The sequence below is a fragment of the Tigriopus californicus genome, chromosome 12 (genome assembly GCF_007210705.1).
Source record: "Tigriopus californicus strain San Diego chromosome 12, Tcal_SD_v2.1, whole genome shotgun sequence".
In the NCBI taxonomy this organism is placed as follows: Eukaryota; Metazoa; Arthropoda; class Copepoda; order Harpacticoida; family Harpacticidae; genus Tigriopus; species Tigriopus californicus.
This window is the reverse complement of record NC_081451.1, coordinates 15110467-15124087: the sequence shown is the minus strand read 5'-3', so window position 1 is coordinate 15124087 and position 13621 is coordinate 15110467. Positions and strand designations below refer to the sequence as shown.

The 13621-nt window shown below is 45.5% G+C and overlaps 1 protein-coding gene across 1 annotated transcript in view; it reads right to left on the bottom strand.

Moving 5' to 3' along the window:
• Positions 1-8968: 8968 nt before the first annotated feature.
• LOC131892405 (hemicentin-1-like) overlaps positions 8969-13621 on the bottom strand; it is a 13604-nt gene continuing 8951 nt past the window's right edge. Inside the window, exons 3-4 of the mRNA XM_059242265.1 lie at positions 10499-10687; positions 8969-10262 (exon numbers count right to left, since the gene is read on the bottom strand). Coding sequence (XP_059098248.1) covers positions 10249-10262; positions 10499-10687 — 203 coding nt within the window. The 3' untranslated portion in view covers positions 8969-10248. The remainder of the gene's footprint in view (positions 10263-10498; positions 10688-13621) is intronic.

The following is a 13621-nucleotide window of genomic DNA, read 5'->3' as shown; positions in this document are numbered from 1 at the left end:
ACTACACCTAGAATCCTTCATGATGAGACCTGCGTCAATGTCCTGACCGTCATCATCTAAATAGTGGAGTGTCAATGGCGTCGACCCAAGGTCATTGACGGAATTTCATTCCATTCAGTGCCATGTTACTCGCAACAACCCAGGAGTAGATTTTGATCTAGGACTCTACCAGACACGTGGAGTCTACACATTTCCTACCAACTACCAATTTTGCTGTCATCAGCATAAGAAGAAAATACCTGACATTACAACTCGCAGCTTCTGAAGCGGAGCAATGAAGATATGAAGGAGAGGGCCCAAAATGAGAGCCCTGAGGACACCGAACTTGACATCATGTATGTCACTAGAGATCCCTCAACCTTAACTAATTGTTCCTACACAAATGAAAATTCTTAACCAATTGAGAACCTTGCCTTGGATCCCATCTCATGGAGCCTATTAACTAAAGGCCGATGATCTACCTTGTCAAAGGCCTTGGCAAAGTCGAGATAAACTACATCGACTGATTCATGGCTCTCGCGCCTCAATACCTGCTCTATATGTTCAAGGTCAGTTGGGTAACCGTGCTAAAATGTGCTCGGAACCCATGCTGGCTAGAGGAGAGGACTTCATGAATATCAAGAAATTTCAACAAGTTTGAACTTCATGATCTTCTCAAAACACTTCGCAATATTCGAAGTGATAGAGATCGGCCTATAATTACTAGGGGAGTGATTATCTCCCCTTTGAAAATTGGAACAAGCATGAGCTACCTTCAGAGAAGAGGGGAACTTGCCCTGGTCCAAGATGCAACGCATCAAGTACGAGAAAACAGGAGCAAGAACCAGTGAGCATCTCATCAGAAACTGAGATGTCACCGCCATCAGGGCCAGGGAGCTACGAGAGTCTCAAGTCCCTGATGGCCTCTAAAGCGTCCTGATCTGTGACTACAAGATCATCTAAATGCTCAGCTTGACAAACCTTGGCCAGTCCACAAACTCATCAATAGAGCAATGGACTGTTGCTCCTAAACTCGTGGAGTTGAAAACACACTAGAGAACTGATCTCGCAAGTATGTTCGCCATAGACTTACATAGTCTAATGCTTCCCAATCTGACCTCAAAAGGCCCTACAGGGTGTTTGATCTTTCTTAGAGTTTGCATAAGAGAAAAAAGCCTTCGGGATTCGACCTGCACCTCTGAACAACTCTGCTTTCCTTGTTCAACTGATCTGTCCAATGGAGGCCTTAATTCTACCTTGGAATAAATCCAACTTTCTTTGAAGGCTGCCCACAACTACTGATTCAAATTGGCTCTGGAGCCTTTATTGGCTAGTTTTGCAAACTCTTTTTGAACAATTCTTCCTATACTCGGATTTTAGCAATGTGTCCCGCTTGTGGAACACAGTTCAAGAGAATTGCTAGGTGGAACAGACGTCCTCCAAAAACTAGAATCATTTGTTACGGCTACATCTATGGACGAATCATTTTTCAGCATTGAAATGAGATCATGCTCCCTAACCTTTCTATAATCAACGGCCAATGTTCATCTTTGAATTTGAACTTAGCCAGACGACCTTTTTGGCCGGTCCTTACTCTAGAGCACGCCGGCTTTGAGTAATGGTCGACCGTATCTCGAGAAACATGGATGATCTGACAGATTACTAGGCGTCACATGGACATACTGGATCAGATCAGGGTCATTGGAAAGACCAAGTCGAGAACACTATTCTCTCTAGTGGTTACACCAACGTGCTGGGAGAAATTGCGCAAGATCGCAAATTCCTCCAGCTTTTCGAACGACTGAGATGTCGATTTCGAAATGGGAATATACCCATCAGGACTAACCTCCCACTCTACAACGTTAGCCGGAAAATTAAAGTCCCCTACAAAGAAAAACTCTTCGAGCAAACTTGCCTTATCCAACTCATTTCCAGTGAATTTGAGAGCTGACATAAAGAGCTTACTGAACAAGAAAGGGGTCTATACATTGTTTACAATAGACAAATCAAGCCTTTGGATATGACAAACTAAGACCTCTACTTCTCCATTCGACATTTGTACATGATAAATGTGCAAATCATTCCTAACGTATAGGCATACGCCCCCATGTGGGAATATGGGATTATCAGGGCGTATCCTATCACAAGACGCTAAGTTGAAAACAACTATGGTTAGTTCTTCATCTAAGACCCCTGGCCGAAGCCAGGTTTCTGTTTATAGAGATGAATGAATCTTCTCTCTCAACGGCTAGTTCTTCTAAGATCTTAACTTTTGTGCTGTCTTTTTTGGAAATAAGACAATGCACATTCAATAAATCCCTTTTATGGGCAGATAGCCTTCGATGGACTAGAGCTATCAAGTCTTTGACTAGGCTCTCTAACCTTAAAAATCCTGTTTTTGGACAAACTAATTTTAGGTGGAGGATAAGAGAACCTTTGAGGAGAGGGTAAAAGTGTGAGGAGAAGAGGGAGAGAGGAAACTCTGGCCGCCACCTGAGCATACGATCTAAAAGATGCGTGGGCTGGATGGCGACCAGAGGAGGCTTAGGGCTACAAGTTTGGGAAGAAAGAGAGGTTAAAGGAATTGAGGGTGAGGTTGTAGGAAAGGGAGGGAACAAGGGGAGGGAAATAGGGAAGGAGAGAGGAAAGGGTGGGGTAAGTCTGTTGAGAGACTTGACAAACGAGGTTGAGACAACTGCTGTCTCTTCCTCCTAGTGCCATTGAGATGGGCCTTTGTGCATTTGAAATTGAGGCATACCTTGTGCCTCAAAGATCTCATGCACAATAAATGGGTGGAAAAAGCTACATCCCTGTTTGGAACAGCCTTCTCATTGAATTTGAGAAGGCCAACTCTCTAAGTTTGGGACACCATTCTGGGTGAGCCAGTTTACACCCTTTGCCTGCCTTTTTGCATCTCTGTCGTTTAATGGACATGCGCAAATCTCAAGAGCAGTCTCTACTATGCTCTCACTCTGTCCGACCTCTGTGACCTCTTTGACTACAAGGGGCATTTCTGTCAAATCAAGAGTGTCGTGCCTGTGTCCCTTTTGCCTACACTTGACTGTTTCATCCCACAGTCAAGTAGTGGCTGGGTGTGACCAACCCAAGCTATTAAAGCTTCAATAATGAAAGGCTTATTGATAGAGGACGGAAGTTTTCCCATCCAAAACCAGCTCAAGACATTATCCGCAAAAATAAAAGATTATTTTCCCATTTCTTGCATATATTCAAATTAACTTAAACCTTGTACAACAATATCTAAGACCCTCAAAAAGCAGATTTAAAAAAGAATCATTTTCTAAAAGCGTCCAAGGTATACATTTTCGTTGAGTGGTCACTGAAAAATTCACAAATATCAATGAACCTTAAAGAAGCAGTCAGCTTCAACAAAGTCTTCAAGAAACGACAAAATCTAAAACATTGTTTGTTGTATGTATTGTCTTCAGAATTCAATGAATGCATAACTAAGTGTACACATAATGATTTGGAGGAGTTGGAGGCGGGACGAAGGAGAAGACGTCGAGTCACTTTCTTGGTTTCAGTCTGAGTGTTTTTATTTGTCCTTTTTTGTGTTACATCGAGAAGGTTACATCAAGGTTGCGTGAGCGGAACCTTTCGTTCGTTTAGTCCCTCTACATCTCCCTATTTAAGATCCACGGTCGGGATGTTCAATGCCGCACCTGAAGTTGATCGACGAAACAAGGCAGACAAGGAGCACTTCGGCATTTTCGACACATTATCACTTAGATTTCGTTCCATCCCCGAATGAGACAACCAATTTGGCACCGAGACGAGCACTTCGAGCGCAAATCGGGGCCGGAAGTGGGACGGCGGGCACACCGGTCTACCGGTGGAACCGGTCCGTATGTAGGAGCAGGCCGGAGATGTATTCGGTTCCGGCGAAAGGTTCCCACCGGAGGTAGCAACCTCGTACGAACGACCAGAATTGAAACAGGTGGTGACCACTCCAGCATCAAAAGACCAAGCCTTGTCCGGTAGTGTTTTGGATGTGGACTTGGTCACCAACCTGTAGAGGCGGGAGCTTGTTTGTCCTCCAGCAGCCTCAACTCGAGCAGCGTCGACATCTAATCGAGCAGACTCGAAGCCAGCTTGTAAAGTCGTGTCAAGGTGCAACGGTTGGGCTGACGGGAGACGTGTGCGGAGCCGGCGACCAAAGAAGCCAGCGGCAGGGGAGAATCCGGATGCTCTGGAGTGTTCCGCCACTCGAGGAGGGCCGATCTGAAGACGGTGTTGTCCACTCCACCAGTTTTCTTGAGCAACGCCTTCACCGACTTGACCGCTGCCTCGGCCAAGCCGTTTGACTCCGGATGATACGGAGACGATTGCTCATGGATGATGTTGTTCTCCGCACCAAGGTTGAAAACTGCTGGCGGTATTGGGGCCCTCCGTCAGACTTGATTAGACCAGGCATCCCAAAGTCCTGAAACCAGCCCATCAGCTTGGACCAGACGGCTTCAGTCGTTGTAGAGGAGAGTCTGGAGACGAAAGGGAAGCCAGAGTACCTGTCGACCATGATCACGTACGTCTTGCCCAGACAGTCGAACAGGTCGTGGAGACCGCCTGCATGGGATATTCGGCCGTGGAGGCGGCGGAGAGGAATCGGCTCATGGGCTTGGGACGGCAACATGGACACACATTCTGGCACCGGGCAATGAACTGCTTGATCTCGTGAGTCATACCTGGCCAGAAGTATGTTTGACGAGCCAGCTCAAGCAACTTCGTGCATCCAGAATGTGATCCATGGATCAGAGCAATGATGCGCTGACGAGCGGGGCGAGGGACTACGAGCCGGTCACCAACAAGCAAGAGATCCTCCTCGACAGGAGGTTCGTCCCGGACTTGGTGGAAGGGGGACAACCTTTGTGGGAATTTGTGGCCCTGACGAACGTGCTCGCGCAGCTCTTTGTAGTCATCGTCGATGGAGTCACGCAAAGAGGCAAAGATGGGGTCGTTGGTCGAGATAGCAGCGCATAGTTCTTCGCGGAGTGAGGCGGTCCAGCTCAGGGTCGGCCGGGAAGAGTGGAGTACGACTCAGGGCGTCCGCGATGAGATGCGTCTTGCCAGCCACCCAGATGCAGTCAAAATTATAGTGGTTAACTTCTCCCGGAGTCGTTGAAGGCGGCCGTTTGTGATGGAGGCAAGAGGTTTCTTGAAGAGGCCGACAGGGGGCGGTGATCCGTGATGACCTTGAACTCGTGGATCCCGCGCAAGTAGTAGTCACACTTTTTCGGCCGCCCACCAAACTGCACACAGTTCGAGTTCAATGACGGCATAATTCTTCTGCGCCGGCGTCAAAGAACACGAGCCTGTCTGGACAATGTGAAGCCGTCCATCGGACCGCTCTGGACGAGGGCGTAACCAGACCCGCACCTTGAGGCGTCGGTGAGAAAGCTTAAATGGGGAGAGCGGGATCGAAGGGCTTGACGACGTGGTCGGAGCACAAAATTTCACGAGCCCGGCGGAACTCAGCTTCGTGCTCAGGAAGCCAGAGCCACGCAATGTTCTTCTTGACTAGCTCACGAATCTTGACCGTTGCGTGCGAGAGATCCGGCACGAAGGGACCAAACTGGTTGGCCAAACCCAAGAAGGACGCCAGCTCGGTCACAGAGGTTGGCGTTGGGTAGTTGCGGATGTTGGCGATCTTGTCCGGGTCGGGCTTGAGACCGGAGTCGGACACGATAAAGCCCGCGAATTTGACCGAGGTGCCAACCTCCAATTTCGACAGAGATAGCGTGATCCCGTTCTCGAAGCTTGTTTGTAAGAGCGCCTCGAGCCTGTCCATGAGGATGTTCATGGTCGGGGCCTGTAGACAGAGATCGTCCCCAATCTTGGCAAGCCAGCCTCCTCTGATGAAGTCTTGGTAGGCGAGGTCAGTGCGGAGCGAAAGAACGTCGCCCGAGCCTTTCCAACCCATGGGGGCGACCAAGGGTCGGTATTTTCCCCCTTCCAGCAGGAAGGTACACAGTTTAGAAGACTCCTTGTCCATAGCTACCTGATAGTAGCCATGAACGGCATCCAACTTCGCAAAGAAGCGAGCATTGGGGTCGATGCGGCGCATGAGATCCAGAACAGAGGAGAATGGATGTATTGGACGCTCTGTAGCCTTGTTCAGAGTTCTGTAATCAATGACGAGGCGTACTTTTCCATTCGGCTTGGGACGAAATGAGCTGGCGAACACCAAGACATTGGACCTGGCTCCCTAACCATAGACTTTGCCTTGACAAGTTCGGTGATGAGCTTGTCAGCAGCGTCCCTGTGTAGTGATGAGGAACGACTCTGGCAGTTGACACACGACAAGGTTTGATGAAATCTTTATTCATTTCAATATGCATGGGATCACCCTTCATTTTTCCCGCTGCGTTTCCAAGGGAAGAGCCGAGTACGCCGCGTCCGGCCTCCTTGCGGATGAGCTCCTCAAGCCTGGGGTGGTGGAGGCAATGCGCTTGACCGTCTTGTTCACCATCTCGGCCGGGTCGAGCTCCTCCTCGCGTGGTCGGGGGCGCAAGCTCCGCCTGTCCCTCCTCGAGCACGTCGTCGTTTGTCTTCTCCCGCCTGTACTTGGCCTCGATGCGGTCAATAGCCGCCAGGATAGCAGGGATGCAATTACGCTTGGGCTTGAGAAGACATTGATGGACGGCGGGGAAATCCGGCAGGGAGGATGCCCAGAGCCACCAAGTCGTCCCGACCGAGCAGGGCTCCTCCAGGGAGATCCGGAGATACAACAGCGGATACTCTGGCAGGAGGTCCACCGGGAGCTTGACACATAAGCACAACCTTGCCGAGTTTGCGCAAGACAGTGCTATTAGCTGCGATGAGTTTGGTCATGGAAGGTGTGCGAGGCAAAGTAGAAACCAGCGACTCGGGGATGACCGTGCGGGCGGCTCCGGAGTCCGGCAAGACTTGGAGAGAGAAAACTTTTCCGGTCGAGCTGACGCACCCGAGCTGGATGGTCGACATAGACCTGGAAGGCATCACAATCCTCATGGTCTCAGCGACGGCGGAGGTCGCGGAGGTCGTGGTCGTGCGGACCTTGGCAGTGATATACTGTACGCGGGTGTATGACGGACTACGGGAGGGATTGTCCCTCTTGTAGTTGTCCACGGGACTGCCGGAGCGTCGCGATTTGGACCGGCCTCTATCAGAGGCAGGTGATGAGGGGCGAGGGCGAGGATGGGTGCGGCACAGCTCCTGGGTGTGGCCTTGTTTTTGACACCCGAAGCACTCCTTGCGACGGAATGGACACACATCACGAGTGTGACCTCGTCCGCATCCAGGGCATGCAGCGGCAATCGCGGCCATGATCTCTTCGGCGGTCTCCACCGCCGGAGAGGCCCCAACGGCGGTGATGACCTGGGAGGTCGCAGCCTCACGTGCGAGCTTCTCCTCCAAGAGGCCTGCGGCGAGCAGTTTGTCCATGGTTGGCTCTTCAATTTTGCGCAGCTCCCTGTACAGATCAGCCTCCTTCTTGCAACCACAGAGGACAACGAGCACCTGAATTTCTTCGGGGTGAGCTTGGTGAGCTCGGCCTCGGCGGCGTAGGCGCGCACCTCCGTCATGAAGTCCTTCATGGGGCGGAATGATTTCTCAAGGTGGAGCAGATCCCATCTGCGTCCAAGGATCGGCTTGAGGGTGAGGAAGTGGAGCTCCAGGGCGACCATGCAGTCCTGGAGGTCCCTGTCCGGATGCTCCAGTAGACAGTCCAGGCCGTTTCGAGCGCTGAGCTGAGAAGGTTCCCCAGAATTCCTTTCTGGCCAGAGGTGGGGAGTGTCTCTCATGCGATGATTCGAAGTAGAGCTTGAACTTTCTGACCCAGCGCCTCATCTCGGGAGCAGTGAACTCGGCGGTGAGGGTGGTCGGTTTGAGATCCGAGATCGGTTTAAAAGTGACCTTGGGGTCACGGGGCCAGATGAGAGTGGAGTTGCGTTGGCTCCGGAGCCAATGGTGGTGTAGTTGGCAATGGCAAGCTGGACAGATTCCATGTCCTCAGCCTGCTTGTCTGTGGCCTTCTTGCGGACGGTAGCGGCCTCGGCGAGGACCGAGACGTCGTCTGTGGGGACCGCCTCGTAAACTTCATATCGAGAAGGTCGAGGACTTCGTCGGCGGTGGCTTCAGCCTGAAGCATGAGAGCGCGCCAATCGTCCCTTCGTACCACTCCTAGTAGCGATCATCTTCCGGATGGTGTTAAGCTTAAGCGTCAATTTTCCTTTCCGGTTTGTGAGCTTGTTCTTGAGCTTAGTCTCGTTGCTCGCCATGGTGACAGTGTGGGTGTGACTTGGTGGCGTAAGTGGGGCGGCAGGGGCGGCGCCAGGGATCGTTCCAGGGCTCCAGGCACTTGGGGCGGGGCCGGATGGGTCACTATCTTGGTCACAGAGAAGTCACAACGGATAGTCACGGCCGGCAGGGGCGAAGTCAAGGACACGGAGTGCAGTGTGGGCGTGGCGAGGAGTGTAAGTCCGTGCTTGACTGCGCCATGGAGGAGTTGGAGGCGGGACAAAGGAGAAGACGTCGAGTCACTTTCTTGGTTTCAGTCTGAGTGTTTTAATTTGTCCTTTTTTGTTTACATCGAGAAGGTTACATCAAGGTTGCGTGAGCGGAACCTTTCGTTCGTTTAGTCCCTCTACATGATTGTAAAACACGTTTTCAAAGATTACACTTTTAGTGTGTTTTAAGTGACATTATATAGCCGTTTTTAGCTGTTATGAGGCTATGTTACAAAAGGAAAAATAACATTTTGTATTTGTGATATTGAAAATCGATATTATATCTTTCGGAAATTGAATTAACATATAACCATGGCATTTTGGGGCTAAACACGAAGAATTTTGGAGCACTAAATTCCATGTAACTAAGAAGCGGTGAAATAGATTATATCATAATTTTTATTCCAGAGCGAACTAAATGTGCTCCCAACTTACATTGGGTAGGTTTTTGAAAATTTTAGCTTTTATAATGTTTTTAGGTATGTAAGTTTTTTATGTGGGCTAGAATTTCATAAAACAATGAAATAAAATTGTTCCCCATGATTTTCTGATTGAGAAAAAGGCCAAGATGTGCTTGGGAATTTCCATCAAAACTTTAATAGGTATTTTTACCACTCTGAAGTTTCATTGCGTCTAGTGGAGATTCAAGGAACCTCTCTTTCTATTTTAAAACTTAAGCCATAAAGCTATCGGAAAATCAGTTTCGACGACCTCGGTGCCAAGCTAAGAATTAGAAAAAATGTTCAAACTACCCAAACCCAAAGAACCTTGACAGATTGTCGTAAATTAGTTGATGCATTAGTCACATGGGCTCCTCAGCTCGTCTGGTTAATCCAAAACCTACCCATGAAGCGAAAACAGAAGTTGTGATCAAAACCGAAAAAATAACCAATTTTTTGTAACAAATTTCAACATGTGGAAGCATAGCTGTTTGCATTGGGATTAGAATTACGTTCTGGTGATACCATAGTGTGACCGACAAATTGTGAAATGTATTCATGGGCAAAAACCAATGCGATCACAAAATAGTGCCAAGGCCATTTGAGGAGCAAAACTCCAACTGCTGTATAGGATTCTTCTAAGGTGCAAGTGTAAGTTCAGGACCAGCGTTGAGGTATATTCCTAGAATGATAAGTTCTTACATCGATGAAAGGGTACACATATTACTGAGTGCGATAACACGTCGAAGGGGAAAAAGGCAAAAATAATAAATACACAACTTGAATTTCCACTTGAGGCTTTGGATGAATGTTGCAACAAAGAAGTGCTAAATGGCTAACTAAGCTTTTTTTACCATCATTTAAAATCAAGTAGTATAGCCAGGAGTTGAATTGGGATGAAGTGGTCCAATAGGCCCTATTTTATTTCTATAAGAGGCTCATTTGCAAAATTCAAGAATCCTCATTCTTTCAGTCAGAAGTCAGCCTTTTGGTGCAGGGTGTGAACCATGGGACTCATTGATGTATCGAATCATTTGATGATTTAACCGGTTTTGTTCCTGCTGTCCCATGATAAGCGAAATCAGCCATGTAATGACAATACTTTTGAGTGGATAAAATCGATGAGTTTGTACAAGTCTCCTACCTCTCCTCAATTTTTGCACATTTACTTATTACAAACAGCAAGGAAAATTGAATGTAGCAAGTAAAGTTCAAAAATAACTTTGCAAAAGCAAAAGACAATTTTTGACGAAAAAGGTTATGTGCTAGATTTCTACATGCCTGAGAATTACATGGTAAAACAACAAACTTGTGCTTTTTTCAAAATGTCACTTACTTTCACCTGAAATGTAAATAATATCGTTAGTAAAAAGTCAACCATGTAAACTGTAGAGCACAAAAGACCCAAAATATTGTCATGTTGCAGCGAAAATGTTTCTATGATAAGGTATCCCAAGTAATAACCGAGGTAAATTTCAACTAATGGTATTGTCAGTGATTTATGAAGAGCTTCCATTTCTAGATCGATCGAGGAGATCTACTAGTTTTTAATGTGCTTTTACTCAATATGTGAGTTACCCTTGCAATCTATATCACAGGCTTTGATAGTTTCCGTTTCGGTATCTGAATCGGAGCCAGAGCACGGCAATCCAACAATTTGTTGAACAGGATTGTCGCAATTACGAGTGCGGACCACCTGGCCACTTCCGCAAATTTGAGCATTGCAAACTTCGGATGACCAACTTCCCCAATTTCCATCGCGAGGGTCTGGAAAGAAATGAAGGCTCAATGTATACATGTACCCTTTTTTGACTCTATAAAAATGAGCAATGGGGAAGACCTTTTTCAAATATATGTACCTAAAATTTGCAAAAATCCACAAATTATCCGCCAAGAAGGCGCAGGCGTGATATTCAGTAAGGAGATTTATACTCATTGTTCATTAGAATATGTTACCATCAACTGATTTCAAGACTTAATTGTATTTCTGGCATTGAAGGCCTTGTGCAATTCAGAGACACTTCATTTTCAAGTGTAGGGAAAGATGTCTATGGATATTCTTTGAGGTGACTATATTTTCAACTTTCTTGACAATATAAGAAAAATTGATACGTTTTCAAATAAGATGAAGTGAAGCCCTTTTACATCATAGAGCAGGTAAAAGAGACACATTTCAATGTTTACTCAAAAGTTCTTGAATCTAGGATGAGCAAGAAGCCGCAGGTAAACAATTATCACAACCTGAGGTGTGCCCAAATCTAAGAACATTTTTAATGAACTTGTAAGTACTTCCTTGCTCCACGCCTTCGAGGTAATCCCGACATGCCTGGATGTGAGCTTGACGGGACACTTATTCTTTCTGTTTCTCTCCTTCCCACATAGATGAATTTACACTTTGAGCCCCATCATAATTGCACACAATGCTTCGAATGTTTTTAGCCATGCTGTCAAGTTTTTTTCTGCCAAATTCTGCCTAATAGAACAGCCAGTTACTGCTAAAAGAAGTATGATATATTGCATCCAACTCAGTCAATGATACATCTGATTGATAAACGGGATTTGTCATTTAAATATGCCGTCACGCTCTGTTTCATTTTCTTCGGTAATTGACACTCTAGGTTTTGTAATTAATGAAAAGGATATTGCGTTGATAAATTGATTTCAGAGATCAGAATTTGAATTACTCTTGCGCAACTCTTTAAGGGATCGATTGTTGCGAGTTCAGTTCTACGTAGGCACACAATTAGATGAATTCAACTGTAACGTCCTTAAGCTGGTCATAATCACACTGTAACTAGCGTTATGCATAAGAATCAAATTTTTATGATTTATGTCTGAGCTATTTCTTGTCTATCTGAATCCAAATTTTTCTGCTTTATCCAAATTGTCTAACTCATTTTCTGTTTTTCCTTACCAGAGGTTGAATCAGTAAACTACCGGTATTACCATACCTGTATTCAAACCTTACCCAAAATATATGACAATCTGATATCACAAAATGTAAAAAAAGTTCGTCATGGGTTGAAAGTGCAGGCAAGCAAAGTCAAAGAAGTAAGCAATCCCTGTCAAAGTAATTAGAGATGGTAAATTCAAACTGAATGGAAATCGTCATTTTTCAAGGTCAAAGTTTCAGATATTCCAGTCCATTGTCCAAAAATGTTACCATGATATGAAATTTTGTGGGCAAATTCAGAATTAATTGCAATTAGAATCTTATTTGCATCATACTCTGGGTCATAAGGAAAAATGCATCATGATGCTAACTCTGTAAAAGTCGATTGTTCAGCCACATCTTGAATATGCCTTCACCATTTGGGCTCCAATGAGTTCAGCAGGTTTGCCAAAGGTCGAACAAGTCCAAAGATGTTTCACTAGGAAATCACAGGAATGAGAGAGCTCTCGTATTGAGACACTAAAAAAAGTTGGGACTGTACAGTGTTCAGAGAAGGTACGAAAGGTGTCTGAAACAGTTCGTCTTTAAAAGCATCCATGAGCTTTCCTTAACCCAGGATTAGGGTAATTTCTAGTGACCGTAGAGGCTTATGTGCGTTTTGAGAGCACCTTGAAGCCGGAATTGAAAACTCAAAGAGTAAAGCTTAGTTTCCCAAAATTATCGTTTTCACCCTTGACGAGCCAATGACAAGTTATTGAGCTTCAGCGTGGCGGTCTAACTCATTTTCTTCGATATCGAGAACCGAGGTTTTGTCATTCATGAATGGATATTTTTTGTATTGTTTGGTTTGTTTTTCACGGGTTTTTCTAAACGCTACAAGGAATGCAATCTCCAGTACTATTTAGATGAAAGGTTTACATTCAAGTTTTTAGGATGGAGGATTCAAAGGAGTTGACCCAAAGGTCATTGAGGTGAAATTCATTCCATTTTTTGTAATCTGAATCTTGGGATTTTTTTCCAATCTGACCGACTCTGAATCCAAACTCTTCTGCCCTATCCAAATTCAAGTCAAAAATGAAAACGCAAGAGCTTAGACTAATCCAATTTTGATTGTTTTTGCTGATTTCAACTTAAAACTAAGTTTTCTGCTTAATCCGATTTAAATCAATTTTGATACGCCAAATTGACTTAGTTTTTGGATCGCATTTCCCGTGGAGTCAGGGAATTCCATGAAAATACTAATTAACTAATTAACAATTCGTTCCCACGACTATTTCAATGAAAAATTATGTTTCATCGTAAAGCACAAATTCACATTGCTTTTTTTTAAATGTGTAGATTTTTTGCTCCTTTTATAATATATATGACAATACTTTGTAAAAAAACCACGGGTTGTCAAGAACATCTAGGAGCACAAAAATGTTATATCGCGTCTTCAGTACCTCTTTGGTCTTGAAAAGTGCCTCAGTGACCTCCCAAAATTTGTGCTGACATCTCCATTGCAGCTACTACTTCAAAGTTTCAATAAGGGCTCAGCAGTTGGGAAAATTTATCGTTTCCAAGGGTGACTAATTTTGCTTTTGCCCACTTTTTTAGCATAGTTCTGTTTCGTGAAAGATTCTGTTTTCATCAATTTTGGCAACTAATTTTTGTCGAATGGAGTATCATTAAATTAAAGAAGCAACAATCTCATGTGAAATCCAGCATAGGGGCATTTTGGAGCTTTTTGCATTTGGGCAATCATCAAGTTTACAGTACCTAAAGGATTTGATGACATTGGTTTTAAATCTATTTAACTGGTTTAAAAT